Here is a 20,541-nt window from a genome sequence, read left to right as displayed (position 1 = left end):
GAAGACCCCTCGGGAAACTGCTACGAGCTTCGCTTCATACTACACCCAGCTATACACTGAGTGCCCCCACTCGCAAATTGAAAGGGAATCTCCCCTTCTAGATGACATAATCCTCCCTAAAATCCCACAGGCAACCAAGGAGATCCTGGAGGAACCCATAACTTTGGCCAAAATAACAACGGCCATGTCCGGGCTAGCATCAGGCAAAAATCCTGGGCCGGATGGCTTTTCATCCGAGCTCTATAACAGATGCGGGGCCATTTTATGTCCCTATCTACTCAACATGTTTAACGAAGCAGCAGAAATAGGACGTTTCCCCACAGGAATAGACCAAGCCACAATAGTGGTGATTCCGAAGACCTGCCCGACTGCTCAGCCTATAGACCCATCTCCCTGCTGAACGCAGAGATTAAAGTGCTCTCAACATTACTGGCTACCAGGCTGAGGGAAGTGCTTCCCTCGCTGATACATCCAGACCAGTGCGGTTTCATGCCCTCACGTAGCACCACACATTGCATTAGAAGATTGCATAATGCCCTAGCTCGCCGTGGCACCTTATCCAGGTCCCCTCTTGCCCTCCTTCTAATAGACTTTGAAAAAGCCTTTGACACTGTGGATTGGACGTACTTAGAACACGTTTTAAAGAAAAACGGTTTTGGACCCGAATTCCGAAACCTAGTAAAACTGCTTTACTCCAACCCGACAGCTCGTATTCAGGTAAACGGGGTGACATCCGATCCATTCCCCATCCGTCGCGGGACCCGCCAGGGTTGCCCCCTATCACCGTTACTCTTCGCCCTGGCAATTGAGCCTCTGGACAGATTGCTGAGAGAAGACCCACTAATAACAGGCTGGGCATGGCCTGCGGGACCGGAGGACATGGTAGCACTGTACGCTGACGACCTCCTTTACCTCTCCAACCCGGCAATGAGCGGCCCGCGGGTCCTAGAACTACTAGAGCTCTTCTCACAAGCCTCGGGGCTTACCCTGAACTCTAGCAAGTCCTTACTGATCCCACTACACCCCTTGAGAGACTGTGTAAACTGGCAGAAAAACATCCCAATCCGCCGCAATAGTTTTAAATATCTGGGCTTTCACATAGCTCTGCTCCCTGAGCTAGCTTGGGAACTGAATATTACACCGCTCCTTAAGAACTCCAGGAAAGACCTTCAACGCTGGTGGAATTTACCACTCAACACGCTGGGGAGAATAGCTCTATACAAAATGATGGTGCTCCCCAGATTCCTATACCAACTGCAAAACTTCCCACACCTAATCCCTCGGAAATGGTTCAACTAAGTCGAGACTATGGCACGCCAATTCCTGTGGCACGGCTCACGCCCCAAACTAGCTCTAGTCACGTGTCAAAGAAACGTCTATGAAGGGGGACTGGGGATGTCCAACATTCATTTTTACTACCTAGCCATGGGCCTACTGGTGATTAACGACTGGCTAACGGGGGATGGACTGACTCCGCGTACAGACTGGAACTTCAGGAGATGGGTTACAACGGGGGTTTTCAATGATCTGTATGGAGGCGTGATTCCACAATCCACCCCAGAAGTGACCAAGCTGGTCTTCACGGGATGGCCCACAGCACAGAGAGCCACGGGGTGGTGGGCTCGCCTAACTCTTCAGACACCTCTCTGGCAGGGGAAATGGCTAAAGGAAGTCTCCACGCTAGAGGGCTTTCGGAAGTGGGACAATATTGGGATAACTACGCTCGGCGACATCTGGGGCAACTCGCACATTCAGCCCTATGAGGAGCTTCAGAAAACATACTCTCTACACAACACTCAGTTTCACAAATATCTACAGCTCAGACATGCTCTATGGGTACACGTACGACGAGGAGACAGCATCCCAGAGTATAGCCCGCTGGAAGCTAAGATTATGATGGGACACCTAAACAAAGGGGGAACCTCCCAGATATACCGCTCCATCCTCACTAACACATCCCCTCCCCTCGAGGAACTTCGCCGGAAATGGGAGGGCTGGGTGGGTCCCATGGATGATTTAGACTGGAGAGAGGCACTAATGGCTCCCCGAACACTGGCCATATCCCCACGGTTTCAGTTGCTACAGACCCTCTACCTACACCCAGCTTACCTTACCCCTAAGAGGCTCCACCGGGCGAGTCTTCGGCCCACAGACGAGTGCCCCCGGTGTCTCAGCTAGGAGCTGATTTCTTCCACATGGTCTGGGCCTGCCCAGTTATAGTAATATTGGAGGGCGGTTATAGAGGAGGTTTCCGAAGTACTGCAGTCTACGGTGGAGGTATCCCCGACACCACTTTTACTGGGGGCAATGGGTGAGATAGGACTAAATAGATCGAGTCGTACATTCCTGGGAGTGGCCTGCTTGGTGGCAAAAAGGGACATTATGTCAGAATGGAAGGCCTTAAAAGCGCCGACCCTTAACAAATGGAGACGATGAGTGGATTGGTGTGCAGGATGCGAAAGACTGGTGTACGAAGTGAGAGGTTGTCCTGAAAAATACAATAGAATATGGGGAGTTGGGTGGGTCTGTTGGATGATTGATTAACTTAAGATGGCAGGAAGCTCCATACACCCCCGAAGTAAGTCACCCAAGGTCCACGGGGCAGTAACAGCTGAAATCCTTTCTCTGTGTGTGGGAGGGACCAAACCTAGGCCACAAAAGGTGGAGAGCAAACTGATCTCCCTCGGACATGGTATCAATAGGGGCCGGCCACCTATTCTAATGTTATAAAGACGGGACCAAAATCTCCAGAATCCTTAAACTAAAACTTATTTCAGACCACATGGAGGCCCGTGGGCCTTTCAGGACCCCTGGTCCCACAGGACGAATGAGACAGAGATGGCAGATGCTACATCGTGAGGAGGGTGCTATGGTATTGATATCTGTATTTTTTTTTAGGTATTGCTAGGTATTGCTATAATGTATTTTCATTGTGTATTTCTTTTTTGTTCTTCAAAATAAAAATCTTTATTAAAAAAAAGGGAGGAAGGTTTCAAAGGAATGGGATTTCAAATGAAATCTGTAAATAGTAAAAGAAAAAAAAAAAAAAAAACATCTGACAATGATATACAGAGGCATTTTTGACTTAAACTCAGCTTCTTAGGTGGTCAATGCCCTCAAAACAGAAAAGAAAAATGTAAAACTTTCTGGACCCAAGTACTATATGGTGGACGAATCCACAGGCACATGACTGTAGCAGAGCTGCAAGCTGCAAAACTATTGCTGCAGGGAAATAACTTGTTTCTTCCTTTTCCGGACCAAGGGATTACTACAAGATTTACTACCGTGCAACTGTTTTAAAGACTGTAGTCGTAAGTTAAATGTAGAAAATTACCAAACCTTCAAGTTCGTGTTTGCCATACTTTTATCTGCACTATTTACTTTAATACATCAGTCTATAACTTTCTAGTAAATCTTGTTGTAATCCATAACATCTCGCCATCTTTAAGCACATCTCACGAGGTTTAAAGGAAGTGTACATATTGTTTTTAGTTACTTTATTTTTTGTCAGTCACCATACTCCTCATTTCATGAGATTGCTGTCATTACTCATTAAAGATGCCTTGATATGAAAGTCTTACCACCTCAGTTTCATGCAAGGTGTTTTGATCTCAAATTTTTGTGCTGTGACCTATCTACATCTGCAAAATTAGCTTAGCATGTGTACAAGGCTGCTTCCCAAATACGGGATTGGGGCATCACGTTTCAAAACTTTTTTTTTTTTTTTGTATGAAGTATCCACCAATATTTGGACCTAGACGTGCTTGCCATTGTAGTTTCCAACCATACACAATAGTTCAAGACCAAAGTGTAGATGTGCGCATAATGGATGAAAGGAAATTGATTTGATGTGGAAGCATTGCCTTTACGGCAATGGAGCTGTATGCATGCAGTGTGGCACATGCCACTTGAATGACAAGGATGATTATTTTATAATCTACTTGAAAGGATACAACAAAATGCACAAAATCAGTGTAGAGGGCTGCATAATTGTCATTTGGCTGGGTGGGGCAGCCACAAGATGGGGAACAATATATTCACTGTTCCATGCTAAACTTTAACTACTTTTTTTTTTTTTAGTTTAAGGAATCTGCTCTGAGGAAGCAATCGCTGTATCTAAAGTTTGATCCTTTATTGAGAGAAAGTCCTAAGAAAAGATTGATTGATTCAAGCAAGCGTCTAATTTCACTCAATCAAAGTTGGTACGTAATAGCTGGTGTACTGTTGTGACTCTGGTCTATCATACCTCCATTTTAAAATTTTGTAACTATTTCACTTTTTTTCCCCCTCCAGTTCACCTCTAATAAGTCTACCACATGAAAGCCTGCCACGTGAGAATAATGAAGAGAAGCCGAAAGGGCTAGATCTTTTAGGGACTTTCACAGCAGCTGTAAGTAGTGTAACTGTTTCTTAGATTTATAAAAGTGGCTTTGTGCTACTAATCAGTGACTTGATGAAGCAATGTTCATCCAGTGGCCTTTCGTTTAGTTTCATAAAATATTTTCAGTTTCCAAATATTTAGGTTTTTGTTTTCATGCATATTTTCACACTCTGAGTTAAAAACATTTTTTTTTCTTTTCTTATGAAGGAGACATCTTTGTCACCTTTTTGTAGGAGTTATTTGTAGATTTGTTTCTTCTAGACATGTTTGTCTCTGCATTTCATAGTGACCTGTTTTCACACTCCCTCTGTGGACAGCTGCATTTCTTCATTAATTGAACTAGGGGACTACATGAGTAAGTGACAATGATGATGGCCATTGTCATGTGCAAATGCATCATTGAAGAAAGAGTAAGACCCTGTTTTATGAATACTGATATATGGGCTATAACTGGAATGTTGAAAGCTGAAAAAGCCCCAGTGCTTTCTGGGAAACCCCTTTTCAGAAAGACTGATAAAATAGTCTGCTGGCCTTCACAGCTTCACTACAAGAATCCCAAATGGGTGTTGTAGGAAAATGGCTCCCTGTTGCAGTTACCCCCACTTTTTGCCTGGTATTGATGCTGACTTGACTGAGAAGTGTGCTGGGACCCTGCTAACCAGGCCCTAGCACCAGTGTTCTTTCACTAAAAATGTACCATTGTTTCCACAATTGGCACACCCCTGGCACACAGATAAGTCTCTTGTAAAAGGTACCAGTGGTACCAAGGGCCCTGTGACCAGGGAAGGTCCCTAAGGGCTGCAGCATATATTGTGCCACCCTAAGGGACTCATCACCTAACACATGCACACTGCCATTGCAGATTGTGTGTTGGTGGGGAGAAAAAGGCAAAGTCGACATGGCATCCCCCTCAGAATCCCATGCCAACAAAATACTGCCTGTGGCATAGGTAAGTCACCTCTCTAGCAGGCCTTACAGCCCTAAGGCAGGGTGCATTATACCACAGGTGAGGGCATAGCTACATGAGCAATATCCCCCTACAGTGTCTGAGCCAACTCTTAGACATTGTAAGTACAGTGTGGCCATATTAAGTATATGGTTTGGGAGTTTGTCAAAAACGAACTTCACAGCTCCATAATGGCTACACTGAATACTGGGAAGTTTGGTATCAAACTTCTCAGAATAATAAACCCACCCTGATGCCAGTGTTGGATTTATTACAAAATGCACACAGAGGGCATCTTAAAAGATGCCCCTGTAATTTACCCAATCCTTCAGTGCAGGACTGACTGGTCAGTGCCAGCCTGCCACTGAGACGAGTTTCTGCTCCCCTGGGGTGAGAGCTTTTGTGCTGTCTCAGGACAGAAACAAAGCCTGCTCTGGGTGGAGGTGCTTCACACCTCCCCCCTGCAGGAACTGTAACACCTAGCAGTGAGCTTCAAAGGCTCAGGCTTCGTGTTACAATGCCCCAGGGCACTCCAGCTAGTGGAGATGCCCGCCCCCTGGACACAGCCCTCACTTTTGGTGGCAAGACTGGAGGAGCTAGTGAGAAAAACAAGGAGTCCTCACCCACCAGTCAGGACAGCCCCTGAGGTGCCCTGAGCTGAGGTAACCCCTGCCTTTAGAAATCCTCCATCTTGGTTTTGGAGGATTCCCCCAATAGGAATAGGGATGTGCCCCCATCCCCTCAGGGAGGAGGCACAAAGAGGGTGTAGCCACCCTCAAGGACAGTAGCCATTGTCTACTGCCCCCCAGACCTAAACACACCCCTAAATTTAGTATTTAAGGGAGACCCTGAACCCAGGAAATCAGATTCCTGCAACCTAAACCAAGGACTGCTGACCTGAAGCCCTGCAGAGAAGACTGCTTTGGCCCCAGCCCTACCGGCCTGTCTCCTGACTCGAAGAAAACTGCAACAGCGACGCATCCGACAGGGACCAGCGACCACTAAAGCCTCCGAGGACTACCCTGAACCAAAGGACCAAGAAACTCCCGTGAACAGCGGCTCTGTTCAAAATCAGCTACTTCTTTGCAGCAAAGAAGCAGCTTTCCAAGACTGCACATTTCCCGTCGGAAGCGTGAGACTCTACACTCTGCACTCGACGCCCCCAGCTCGAGATCCAGAGAACCAACACCACACAGAGGACTCCCCGGCGACTGCGAGCCCGTGAGTAACCAGAGACGACCCCCCTGATCCCCCACAGCGACGCCTGCAGAGAGAATCCCGAGGCTTCCCCTGACTCCGACTGCCTGTAACAAGGGACCCGATGCCTGGAACCAGCACTGCACCCGCAGCCCCCAGGACCTGAAGGAACTGAACGTCCGTGCAGGAGTGACCCCCAGGCGACCCTCTGCCTAGCCCTGGTGGTTGCTATCCCAAGAAGCCCCCCCCGTGCCTGCCTGCAACGCTAGTGACCCCTGGGTCCCTCCATAGTTTTCAATCTAAAACTCGATGCCTGCTTTGCACACTGCCACACTGCACCCGGCTGCCCCTGTGCCGCTGAGGGTGATCTTTGTGTGCCTACTTGTGTTCTCGCCCCCCCCCCCCACCCCCCCCCCCCCCTCCAGTGCTCTACAAAACCCCCCCTGTCTGCCCCCGAGGACACAGGTACTTAGCTGCTGTCAGACTGGAACCGGAGCACCCCTGTTCCCCATAGGCACCTATGTGTTTTGGGCACCTCTTTGACCTCTGCACCTGACCGGCCCTGAGCTCTGGTGTGGTAACATTGGGGTTGCCTTGAACCCCCAACGGTGGGCTGCCTATGCCGCAAACTTGAGACTTCTAAGTGTTTTACTTACCTCCAAAACTAACCTTTACTTAACTCCCCCAGGAACTGGTGATTTTTGCACTGTGTCCACTTTTGAAATAGCTTATTGCCATTTTTACAAAGACTGTACATGATATTGCTTTTATTCAAAGTTCCTAAGGTATCTAAATGAAGTACCTTGCATTTAAAGTGTTTGATGTAAATCTTGAACCTGTGGTTTTTAAAATAAACTAAGAAAAGTAATTTTTCAATATAAAAACCTATTGGCCTGGAATTGTCTGAGTGTGTGTTCCTCATTTATTGCCTGTGTGTGTACAACAAATGCTTAACAGTACCCTCTGATAAGCCTACTGCTCAACCACACTACCGTAAATAGAGCCTTAGAATTATCTAATTTTGCCACTATCTTACCTCTAAGGGGAACCCTTGGACTCTGCACACTATTTCTTACTTTGAAATAGTATATACAGAGCAAATTTCCTACAGGTATCTTGTAGTGAAGCTGTGGACTTTCTGTTCATGCTAATAACAGAAAGAAATTGACCAACTGTCTATTCTAATGGATAAAACTACCTGTGGATTCTTCACCTAATGAATTCTCCCCAATGCACAGCATTCAATGGAAACTTCTTTCCAGCTCTGCACATTGGCGAGGATGTCACAATTGCCCGACTCCACGTGGCTCCGTCTGACGTCTTTGTGGCAATAAGAGGTCGCCACCGGCGTGCTGACGTCGGTTCCCTTTTTTACGTGCCTTCGATAACGGTTATTTCTCCAGCTCTTGTCGATTGATGTTGAGAGGGATACTTTGTGTTTTCGGAAATGTCTGCTCTGAGGAAGTCCGGATTCAAGCCTTGCAGAGAATGCGGAGGTCGTATGTCAGTTACTGACCCGCATAATGACTGCCTCTGGTGTCTGAGCTTGGACCATGACGTTCAGGAGTGTGGTTCGTGCCAGAAAATGAATCCGAAGTCTCTTAAGGAGCGTGAAGCCAAGTTGTTTTTAGCGAAGGCTAAAAAGGAGAAGATGAGTCACCATAAATCTTCGTCAGGGAAGTCTGCTAAGTCATAGGAAGTGGCACCATCACGATTCCCGGTGTCATTCCAGAGGAAGCCTTTCGAGGTCAAGGTCTCCATCTGCTCGGTGCCATAAGTTATGGGAGGTCAGCCCGATGGTGACTCCCCAGCCTTAAACTCCACAGACTTCTCCGGCGCTGTCAGTCTTTGAGGTGGTGGAACCTCTGAGTCCTCGCTTCTCCACGGTGCAGTCGGATATCCAGGCTCCGGTTCCACAGGAGTATCCGGTCTTCCCTACTCTGGGATCGGATCCAGCGGCATTCCTTAATGCCATTTTTCAGAACATGGCGCCGGGAGGTGGTGCTCCAGCTGGCCCCACTGGTCCCTTGGCATTTAATTTAGGCGCTCCGGCTCCTTATAGACCGACGCCATTCATGCCATTCTATCCGGCAGGGGATGCTAGTCCGGTGCCAGCTGTGCAGCCATCTACGTCGGTGGAAAGGCCTTTGATGCCGGTGTCTATCCAGATGGAGCCGTCCCAAAGCCGGATGGTGTCGGTTGGTAGAGATCGGCTGTCCAAGGCGCCGATGGATCCATCTCCGGTGTCGGATTGGTCATGATCGGGTAGTGACACCTACTCGACACCATTCTTTGACGTCGGCCAACTCTGTCGACGCCAGGCTTGGAGGCAAAGTTGCGCTCCCGAAGGAAGGCCCGAGATTGTTGGAGGAAGGAGAGTACCAGAGACAGTTCCTTGAGGAAGGGGAGATTGTGGAGCCTATGGGTAACTTTCAGGGGCTAGACTGCCAGTGGGCTGGATACTTCCCCGAATGGGATATAGCCTCACCAGGGAAGTTTACAGAGGAGGCAGCCTTGTTTCTTTCTATGATAAGAAAGGCTGCTGATTTCTTAGATCTCCTGCTTCCTGTTGGCCAGGTCAAGACCAATATCCTGATGGAGGTGCTACATCCTGCCACTGCTGTTGCGGCGCCATTGCTGCCTTTTAATGAGGCTCTCACGGATCCCATTGTCGAGGTGTGGAGAAAGCATGTTTCTTCATCAGCGGTGAACAGGTCGGTGGCCAGAAGATATAGATCAGCTCCAGGGGACCCTGGGTTCCTTTCGAAACACCCGGAGAGTCTGGTGGTTCATCGCAGACTGCTCCTGGCTCCTTCCCTGGTGTGCCATCAGACAGGGAGTCCAAAAGGATGGAGCAGTCTGCAAAGAAGGTTTTCTCATCCTGCAGCATGGCGTTTTAGTCAGCAAATTCCATGTGTATCCTGGGTAAATACATTCATGCGGTTATGGATGCGGCTAAAGCTGCTTTGCCTGATATGCCCTAGGACTTGCAAGGACTCCCTACGGATGCCCAGGCTGCAGTGACAGAAGTAAGACAATCAGGACTGGACACCACGGACTCAGTTGCCAGAGCCATGGGAACATCAATCGCTACCAGACGTCATGCTTGGTTATGTACATCTGGGTTCTCTACAGATGTCCAAGCCACTCTTAGACTTGCCCTTTGATGGGGGATAAGTTACTTGGCAGTAAGGCTGACTGCGTTTGAACGCTTCAAAGAGTGTATGGCAACAGCAAAGTCCTTGGGCCTGCAAGGTGCTTCGACCCCTTTTAGGTCGTTTAGACGTTTTAGGGTGTTTGGACGAGGGGCATCCTTTCGTGGAAGATCGCGCCAGCAGCCCTCAAGTCTCCCTTACAGATCTTTTAGTGGGCGGGGTAGAGTCCACACTAGAGGGGCCACCCAACAGCAGCACCCTGCCTCTTCCCTGGGGGGGGGGGGGGGGGGGGGCTCAACAGGGGAAGCAACCCTAGTCCTCTAACCATTGCATCCCATGTATCTCCTGTAGTGGGAAGGTTGTCTCTTTTTCTCCCCATGTGGGAGTCGATCACATCAGACTCCAGGGTCATCAGTGTTGAGGAAAGGCTATGCCCTTCCCTTTTGGGAGATTCCTCCTCTCCTCCCTTCCAGTCTTTCCTTTTGTTCAGAAGACCATCTCCTGTTAGAACAGGAGGTTCTATCCCTAATGTCAAAAGGTGCAGTGGAGTTGGTTCCCGAGCAGGGAAGGAGTCAGGGATGTTATTCAAGGTATTATCTGATCCCCCTAAAAGGATGGATGTTTGAGACCTATCCTGGACCTGAGGAATTTGAATTAGTTCCTCAAACAGGAGAAATTCAAAATGCTGACTAGCACAGGTGCTTTTGGCGTTGAGCAAGGAGGATTGGATGGTGTCTGTCGACTTGCAGGATGCTTATTTCCATATTCCCATTCTCAAGTCACACATTGTAGGAAGTTGGCTCTGTATGTGCTATTTCAAAGTAAGGAATAGCATGCACAGAGTCCAAGGGTTCCCCTTAGAGGTAAAATAGTGGTAAAAATAGATAATACTAATGCTCTATTTTGTGGTAGTGTGGTCGAGCAGTAGGCTTATCCAAGGAGTAGTGTTAAGCATTTGTTGTACATACACATAGACAATAAATGAGGTACACACACTCAGAGACAAATCCAGCCAATAGGTTTTGTATAGAAAAATATCTTTTCTTAGTTTATTTTAAGAACCACAGGTTCAAATTCTACATGTAATATCTCATTTGAAAGGTATTGCAGGTAAGTACTTTAGGAACTTTAAATCATAAAAATTGCATGTATACTTTTCAAGTTATTGACAAATAGCTGTTTTAAAAGTGGACACTTAGTGCAATTTTCACAGTTCCTGGGGGAGGTAAGTTTTTGTTAGTTTTACCAGGTAAGTAAGACACTTACAGGGTTCAGTTCTTGGTCCAAGGTAGCCCACCGTTGGGGGTTCAGAGCAACCCCAAAGTCACCACACCAGCAGCTCAGGGCCAGTCAGGTGCAGAGTTCAACGTGGTGCCCAAAACACATAGGCTAGAATGGAGAGAAGGGGGTGCCCCGGTTCCGGTCTGCTTGCAGGTAAGTACCCGCGTCTTCGGAGGGCAGACCAGGGGGGTTTTGTAGGGCACCGGGGGGGGACACAAGCCCACACAGAAATTTCACCCTCAGCAGCGCGGGGGCGGCCGGGTGCAGTGTAGAAACAAGCGTCGGGTTTGTAATAGAAGTCAATGGGAGATCTAGGGATCTCTTCAGCGCTGCAGGCAGGCAAGGGGGGGGTTCCTCGGGGAAACCTCCACTTGGGCAAGGGAGAGGGACTCCTGGGGGTCACTTCTCCAGTGAAAGTCCGGTCCTTCAGGTCCTGGGGGCTGCGGGTGCAGGGTCTCTCCCAGGCATCGGGACTTTGGATTCAAAGAGTCGCGGTCAGGGGAAGCCTCGGGATTCCCTCTGCAGGCGGCGCTGTGGGGGCTCAGGGGGGACAGGTTTTGGTACTCACAGTATCAGAGTAGTCCTGGGGTCCCTCCTGAGGTGTTGGATCTCCACCAGCCGAGTCGGGGTCGCCGGGTGCAGTGTTGCAAGTCTCACGCTTCTTGCGGGGAGCTTGCAGGGTTCTTTAAAAGCTGCTGGAAACAAAGTTGCAGCCTTTCTTGGAGCAGGTCCGCTGTCCTCGGGAGTTTCTTGTCTTTTCGAAGCAGGGGCAGTCCTCAGAGGATGTCGGGGTCGCTGGTCCCTTTGGAAGGCGTCGCTGGAGCAGGATCTTTGGAAGGCAGGAGACAGGCCGGTGAGTTTCTGGAGCCAAGGCAGTTGTCGTCTTCGGGTCTTCCTCTGCAGGGGTTTTCAGCTAGGCAGTCCTTCTTCTTGTAGTTGCAGGAATCTAATTTTCTAGGGTTCAGGGTAGCCCTTAAATACTAAATTTAAGGGCGTGTTTAGGTCTGGGGGGTTAGTAGCCAATGGCTACTAGCCCTGAGGGTGGGTACTCCCTCTTTGTGCCTCCTCCCAAGGGGAGGGGGGTCACAATCCTAACCCTATTGGGGGAATCCTCCATCTGCAAGATGGAGGATTTCTAAAAGTTAGAGTCACTTCAGCTCAGGACACCTTAGGGGCTGTCCTGACTGGCCAGTGACTCCTCCTTGTTTTTCTCATTATTTTCTCCGGCCTTGCCGCCAAAAGTGGGGCCTGGCCGGAGGGGGCGGGCAACTCCACTAGCTGGAGTGTCCTGCTGGGTTGGCACAAAGGAGGTGAGCCTTTGAGGCTCACCGCCAGGTGTGACAATTCCTGCCTGGGGGAGGTGTTAGCATCTCCACCCAGTGCAGGCTTTGTTACTGGCCTCAGAGTGACAAAGGCACTCTCCCCATGGGGCCAGCAACATGTCTCGGTTTGTGGCAGGCTGCTAAAACTAGTCAGCCTACACAGATAGTCGGTTAAGTTTCAGGGGGCACCTCTAAGGTGCCCTCTGGGGTGTATTTTACAATAAAATGTACACTGGCATCAGTGTGCATTTATTGTGCTGAGAAGTTTGATACCAAACTTCCCAGTTTTCAGGGTAGCCATTATGGTGCTGTGGAGTTCGTGTTTGACAAACTCCCAGACCATATACTCTTATGGCTACCCTGCACTTACAATGTCTAAGGTTTTGTTTAGACACTGTAGGGGTACCATGCTCATGCACTGGTATGGTATAGTGCACCCTGCCTTAGGGCTGTAAGGCCTGCTAGAGGGGTGGCTTACCTATACTGCATAGGCAGTGAGAGGCTGGCATGGCACCCTGAGGGGAGTGCCATGTCGACTTACTCGTTTTGTCCTCACTAGCACACACAAGCTGGCAAGCAGTGTGTCTGTGCTGAGTGAGAGGTCTCCAGGGTGGCAAAAGACATGCTGCAGCCCTTAGAGACCTTCCTTGGCATCAGGGCCCTTGGTACTAGAAGTACCAGTTACAAGGGACTTATCTGGATGCCAGGGTCTGCCAATTGTGGATACAAAAGTACAGGTTAGGGAAAGAACACTGGTGCTGGGGCCTGGTTAGCAGGCCTCAGCACACTTTCAATTGTAAACATAGCATCAGCAAAGGCAAAAAGTCAGGGGGCAACCATGCCAAGGAGGCATTTCCTTACACAACCCCCCCCCCCCAAACGAAAGAGGATGAGACTAACCTTTCCCAAGAGAGTCTTCATTTTCTAAGTGGAAGAACCTGGAAAGGCCATCTGCATTGGCATGGGCAGTCCCAGGTCTGTGTTCCACTATAAAGTCCATTCCCTGTAGGGAGATGGACCACCTCAACAGTTTAGGATTTTCACCTTTCATTTGCATCAGCCATTTGAGAGGTCTGTGGTCAGTTTGAACTAGGAAGTGAGCCCCAAAGAGGTATGGTCTCAGCTTCTTCAGGGACCAAACCAGAGCAAAGGCCTCCCTCTCAATGGCACTCCAACGCTGCTCCCTGGGGAGTAACCTCCTGCTAATGAAAGCAACAGGCTGGTCAAGGCCATCATCATTTGTTTGGGACAAAACTGCCCCTATCCCATGTTCAGAGGCATCAGTCTGCACAATGAACTGCTTAGAATAATCTGGAGCTTTTAGAACTGGTGCTGAGCACATTGCTTGTTTCAGGGTGTCAAAGGCCTGTTGGCATTCCACAGTCCAGTTCACTTTCTTGGGCATTTTCTTGGAGGTGAGTTCAGTGAGGGCTGTCACAATGGATCCATATCCCTTCACAAACCTCCTGTAATACCCAGTCAAGCCAAGGAATGCCCTGACTTGAGTCTGGGTTTTTGGAGCTACCCAGTCCAGAATAGTCTGGATCTTGGGTTGGAGTGGCTGAACTTGGCCTCCACCTACAAGGTGGCCCAAGTAAACCACAGTTCCCTGCCCTATCTGGCATTTGGATGCCTTGATAGAGAGGCCTGCAGATTGCAGAGCCTTTAGAACCTTCTTCAGGTGGACCAGGTGATCCTGCCAGGTGGAGCTAAAGACAGCAATATCATCAAGATAAGCTGTGCTAAAGGACTCCAAGCCAGCAAGGACTTGATTCACCAACCTTTGGAAGGTGGCAGGGGCATTCTTTAAACCAAAGGGCATAACAGTAAACTGATAATGCCCATCAGGTGTGGAGAATGCTGTTTTCTCTTTTGCTCCAGGTGCCATTTTTATTTGCCAGTATCCTGCTGTCAAGTCAAAGGTACTTAAGAATTTGGCAGCACCTAATTTGTCTGAGCTCATCAGCTCTTGGAATTGGATGAGCATCTGTCTTGGTGACAGAATTGAGCCCTCTGTAGTCCACACAAAACCTCATCTCTTTCTTTCCATCTTTGGTGTGAGGTTTGGGGACTAAGACCACTGGGCTAGCCCAGGGGCTGTCAGAGCGCTCAATTACTCCCAATTCCAGCATCTTGTGGACTTCCACCTTGATGCTTTCCTTAACATGGTCAGACTGTCTAAAGATTTTGTTTTTGACAGGCATGCTGTCTCCTGTGTCCACATCATGGGTACACAGGTGTGTCTGACCAGGGGTTAAGGAGAAGAGTTCAGGAAACTGTTGTAGGACTCTCCTACAATCAGCTTGCTGTTGGCCAGAGAGGGTGTCTGAGTAGATCACTCCATCTACTGTGCCATCTTTTGGGTCTGATGACAGAAGATCAGGGAGAGGTTCACTCTCTGCCTCCTGATCCTCATCTGTTACCATCAACAGATTCACATCAGCCCTGTCATGGAAGAGCTTAAGGCGGTTCACATGGATCACCCTCTTGGGGCTCCTGCTTGTGCCCAGGTCCACCAGGTAGGTGACCTGACTCTTCCTTTCTAGCACTGGGTAAGGGCCACTCCATTTGTCCTGGAGTGCCCTGGGAGCCACAGGCTCCAGAACCCAGACTTTCTGCCCTGGTTGGAACTCAACCAGTGCAGCCTTTTGGTCATACCAAAACTTCTGGAGCTGTTGGCTGGCCTCAAGGTTTTTGGTTGCCTTTTCCATGTACTCTGCCATTCTAGAGCGAAGGCCAAGTACATAGTCCACTATGTCCTGTTTAGGCTCATGGAGAGGTCTCTCCCAGCCTTCTTTAACAAGGGCAAGTGGTCCCCTTACAGGATGACCAAACAGAAGTTCAAAGGGTGAGAATCCTACTCCCTTCTGTGGCACCTCTCTGTAAGCGAAAAGCAGACATGGCAAGAGGACATCCCATCTCCTTTTGAGTTTTTCTGGGAGCCCCATGATCATGCCTTTTAATGTCTTGTTGAATCTCTCAACCAAGCCATTAGTTTGTGGATGGTATGGTGTAGTGAATTTATAAGTCACTCCACACTCATTCCACATGTGCTTTAGGTATGCTGACATGAAGTTGGTACCTCTGTCGGACACCACCTCCTTAGGGAAACCCACTCTGGTAAAGATACCAATGAGGGCCTTGGCTACTGCAGGGGCAGTAGTCGACCTAAGGGGAATAGCTTCAGGATACCTGGTAGCATGATCCACTACTACCAGGATATACATATTTCCTGAGGCTGTGGGAGGTTCTAGTGGACCAACTATGTCCACACCCACTCTTTCAAAGGGAACCCCCACCACTGGAAGTGGAATGAGGGGGGCCTTTGGATGCCCACCTGTCTTACCACTGGCTTGACAGGTGGGGCAGGAGAGGCAAAACTCCTTAACCATGTTGGACATATTGGGCCAGTAGAAGTGGTTGACTAACCTCTCCCACGTCTTGGTTTGTCCCAAATGTCCAGCAAGGGGAATGTCAAGGGCCAATGTTAGGATGAACTTCCTGAACAGCTGAGGCACTACCACTCTCCTAGTGGCACCAGGTTTGGGGTCTCTGGCCTCAGTGTACAGGAGTCCATCTTCCCAATAGACCCTATGTGTTCCATTTTTCTTGCCTTTGGACTCTTCAGCAGCTTGCTGCCTAAGGCCTTCAAGAGAGGGACAGGTTTCTTGTCCCTTACACAGCTCCTCCCTTGAGGGTCCCCCTGGGCCTAAGAGCTCAACCTGGTAAGGTTCAAGCTCCAAAGGCTCAGTTCCCTCAGAGGGCAGAACTTCTTCCTGAGAAGAGAGGTTCCCTTTCTTTTGCTGTGTTGCAGTTGGTTTCCCAACTGACTTTCCTGTTCTCTTGGTAGGCTGGGCCATTCTTCCAGACTCCAGCTCTACTTGTTCACCCTGTGCCTTGCACTGTGCTCTTGTTTTCACACACACCAGTTCAGGGATACCCAGCATTGCTGCATGGGTTTTTAGTTCTACCTCAGCCCATGCTGAGGACTCCAGGTCATTTCCAAGCAGACAGTCCACTGGGATATTTGAGGAGACCACCACCTGTTTCAGGCCATTGACCCCTCCCCATTCTAAAGTAACCATTGCCATGGGATGTACTTTTCTCTGATTGTCAGCGTTGGTGACTGTGTAAGTTTTTCCAGTCAGGTATTGGCCAGGGGAAACCAGTTTCTCTGTCACCATGGTGACACTGGCACCTGTATCCCTCAGGCCCTCTATTCTAGTCCCATTAATTAAGAGTTGCTGTCTGTATTTTTGCATGTTAGGCGGCCAGACAGCTAGTGTGGCTAAATCCACCCCACCCTCAGAAACTAGAGTAGCTTCAGTGTGGACCCTGATTTGCTCTGGGCACACTGTTGATCCCACTTGGAGACTAGCCATACCAGTGTTACCTGGATGGGAGTTTGGAGTGGAACCTTTCTTGGGACAGGCCTTGTCTCCAGTTTGGTGTCCATGCTGTTTACAGCTATGACACCAGGCCTTTTTGGGATCAAAGTTTTTACCCTTGTATCCATTGTTTTGTGAAGAGGCTCTGGGCCCAACCTCCTGTGCAGGTTTTTGGGGGCCTGTAGAAGACTCTTTACTATTTTTAGTTTTGGTTGTCTCATCACCCTTCCCCTGGGGAGTCTTTGTGACCCCTTTCTTTTGGTCACCCCCTGTTGAAGTCTTGGACACCCTTGTCTTGACCCAATGGTCCGCCTTCTTTCCCAATTCTTGGGGAGAAATTGGTCCTAGGTCTACCAAATGCTGATGCAGTTTATCATTGAAACAATTACTCAATAGGTGTTCTTTCACAAATAAATTGTACAGCCCATCATAATTACTTACACCACTGCCTTGAATCCAACCATCTAGTGTTTTCACTGAGTAGTCAACAAAGTCAACCCAGGTCTGGCTCGAGGATTTTTGAGCCCCCCTGAACCTAATCCTGTACTCCTCAGTGGAGAATCCAAAGCCCTCAATCAGGGTACCCTTCATGAGGTCATAAGATTCTGCATCTTTTCCAGAGAGTGTGAGAAGTCTATCCCTACACTTTCCAGTGAACATTTCCCAAAGGAGAGCACCCCAGTGAGATCTGTTCACTTTTCTGGTTACACAAGCCCTCTCAAAAGCTGTGAACCACTTGGTGATGTCATCACCATCTTCATATTTTGTCACAATCCCTTTGGGGATCTTTAACATGTCAGGAGAATCTCTGACCCTATTTATATTGCTGCCACCATTGATGGGTCCTAGGCCCATCTCTTGTCTTTCCCTTTCTATGGCTAGGAGCTGTCTCTCTAAAGCCAATCTTTTGGCCATCCTGGCTAACAGGAGGTCATCTTCACTGAGAGCATCCTCAGTGATTTCAGAAATGTGGGACCCTCCTGTGAGGGACTCACTATTTCTGACTAACACAGTTGGAGACAGGACTTGAGGGGTCCTGTTCTCCCTATTTAGGACTGGAGGAGGGACATTGGCCTCCAAGTCACTAATTTCTTCCTCTGTGATGTCATCATCAGAGGGGTTGGCTTTTTCAAACTCTGCCAACAGCTCCTGGAGCTGAATTTTGGTAGGTCTGGAGCCAATGGTTATTTTCTTTATATTACAGAGAGACCTTAGCTCCCTCATCTTAAGATGGAGGTAAGGTGTGGTGTCGAGTTCCACCACCTGCATCTCTGTATCAGACATTATTCTGCTAAGAGTTGGAATACTTCTTAAAGAATCTAAAACTGTTTCTAGAATCTAATTTCAAACTTTTAACAAACTTTTAAACTCTAAAAGACAATGCTAAACAGGGACTTAACACACAAGGCCCTAGCAGGACTTTTAAGAATTTAGAAAAATTTCAAATTGCAAAAATGAATTTCTAATGACAATTTTGGAATTTGTCGTGTGATCAGGTATTGGCTGAGTAGTCCAGCAAATGCAAAGTCTTGTACCCCACCGCTGATCCACCAATGTAGGAAGTTGGCTCTGTATGTGCTATTTCAAAGTAAGGAATAGCATGCACAGAGTCCAAGGGTTCCCCTTAGAGGTAAAATAGTGGTAAAAATAGATAATACTAATGCTCTATTTTGTGGTAGTGTGGTCGAGCAGTAGGCTTATCCAAGGAGTAGTGTTAAGCATTTGTTGTACATACACATAGACAATAAATGAGGTACACACACTCAGAGACAAATCCAGCCAATAGGTTTTGTATAGAAAAATATCTTTTCTTAGTTTATTTTAAGAACCACAGGTTCAAATTCTACATGTAATATCTCATTTGAAAGGTATTGCAGGTAAGTACTTTAGGAACTTTAAATCATAAAAATTGCATGTATACTTCAAGTTATTGACAAATAGCTGTTTTAAAAGTGGACACTTAGTGCAATTTTCACAGTTCCTGGGGGAGGTAAGTTTTTGTTAGTTTTACCAGGTAAGTAAGACACTTACAGGGTTCAGTTCTTGGTCCAAGGTAGCCCACCGTTGGGGGTTCAGAGCAACCCCAAAGTCACCACACCAGCAGCTCAGGGCCGGTCAGGTGCAGAGTTCAACGTGGTGCCCAAAACACATAGGCTAGAATGGAGAGAAGGGGGTGCCCCGGTTCCGGTCTGCTTGCAGGTAAGTACCCGCGTCTTCGGAGGGCAGACCAGGGGGGTTTTGTAGGGCACCGGGGGGGACACAAGCCCACACAGAAATTTCACCCTCAGCAGCGCGGGGGCGGCCGGGTGCAGTGTAGAAACAAGCGTCGGGTTTGTAATAGAAGTCAATGGGAGATCTAGGGATCTCTTCAGCGCTGCAGGCAGGCAAGGGGGGGGTTCCTCGGGGAAACCTCCACTTGGGCAAGGGAGAGGGACTCCTGGGGGTCACTTCTCCAGTGAAAGTCCGGTCCTTCAGGTCCTGGGGGCTGCGGGTGCAGGGTCTCTCCCAGGCGTCGGGACTTTGGATTCAAAGAGTCGCGGTCAGGGGAAGCCTCGGGATTCCCTCTGCAGGCGGCGCTGTGGGGGCTCAGGGGGGACAGGTTTTGGTACTCACAGTATCAGAGTAGTCCTGGGGTCCCTCCTGAGGTGTTGGATCTCCACCAGCCGAGTCGGGGTCGCCGGGTGCAGTGTTGCAAGTCTCACGCTTCTTGCGGGGAGCTTGCAGGGTTCTTTAAAAGCTGCTGGAAACAAAGTTGCAGCCTTTCTTGGAGCAGGTCCGCTGTCCTCAGGAGTTTCTTGTCTTTTCGAAGCAGGGGCAGTCCTCAGAGGATGTCGAGGTCGCTGGTCCCTTTGGAAGGCGTCGCTGGAGCAGGATCTTTGGAAGGCAGGAGACAGGCCGGTGAGTTTCTGGAGCCAAGGCAGTTGTCGTCTTCGGGTCTTCCTCTGCAGGGGTTTTCAGCTAGGCAGTCCTTCTTCTTGTAGTTGCAGGAATCTAATTTTCTAGGGTTCAGGGTAGCCCTTAAATACTAAATTTAAGGGCGTGTTTAGGTCTGGGGGGTTAGTAGCCAATGGCTACTAGCCCTGAGGGTGGGTACACCCTCTTTGTGCCTCCTCCCAAGGGGAGGGGGTCACAATCCTAACCCTATTGGGGGAATCCTCCATCTGCAAGATGGAGGATTTCTAAAAGTTAGTCACTTCAGCTCAGGACACCTTAGGGGCTGTCCTGACTGGCCAGTGACTCCTCCTTGTTTTTCTCATTATTTTCTCCGGCCTTGCCGCCAAAAGTGGGGCCTGGCCGGAGGGGGCGGGCAACTCCACTAGCTGGAGTGTCCTGCTGGGTTGGCACAAAGGAGGTGAGCCTTTGAGGCTCACCGCCAGGTGTGACAATTCCTGCCTGGGGGAGGTGTTAGCATCTCCACCCAGTGCAGGCTTTGTTACTGGCCTCAGAGTGACAAAGGCACTCTCCCCATGGGGCCAGCAACATGTCTCGGTTTGTGGCAGGCTGCTAAAACTAGTCAGCCTACACAGATAGTCGGTTAAGTTTCAGGGGGCACCTCTAAGGTGCCCTCTGGGGTGTATTTTACAATAAAATGTACACTGGCATCAGTGTGCATTTATTGTGCTGAGAAGTTTGATACCAAACTTCCCAGTTTTCAGGGTAGCCATTATGGTGCTGTGGAGTTCGTGTTTGACAAACTCCCAGACCATATACTCTTATGGCTACCCTGCACTTACAATGTCTAAGGTTTTGTTTAGACACTGTAGGGGTACCATGCTCATGCACTGGTACCCTCACCTATGGTATAGTGCACCCTGCCTTAGGGCTGTAAGGCCTGCTAGAGGGGTGGCTTACCTATACTGCATAGGCAGTG

At 48.9% G+C, this 20,541-nt stretch overlaps 1 protein-coding gene across 1 annotated transcript in view; it reads left to right on the top strand.

Moving 5' to 3' along the window:
• The window catches only part of TACC3 (transforming acidic coiled-coil containing protein 3), a 293,528-nt gene that overhangs the window by 165,778 nt on the left and 107,209 nt on the right, over window positions 1–20,541 (top strand). The window contains exons 8-9 of the mRNA XM_069203951.1: window positions 4,081–4,202; window positions 4,294–4,390. Coding sequence (XP_069060052.1) covers window positions 4,081–4,202; window positions 4,294–4,390 — 219 coding nt within the window. The remainder of the gene's footprint in view (window positions 1–4,080; window positions 4,203–4,293; window positions 4,391–20,541) is intronic.

Source organism: Pleurodeles waltl, chromosome 1_2, assembly GCF_031143425.1.
Source record: "Pleurodeles waltl isolate 20211129_DDA chromosome 1_2, aPleWal1.hap1.20221129, whole genome shotgun sequence".
Taxonomy (NCBI): domain Eukaryota; kingdom Metazoa; phylum Chordata; class Amphibia; order Caudata; family Salamandridae; genus Pleurodeles; species Pleurodeles waltl.
The sequence above is the reverse complement of the archived record's forward strand: the minus strand, read 5'-3'. Positions and strand labels throughout refer to the sequence as shown.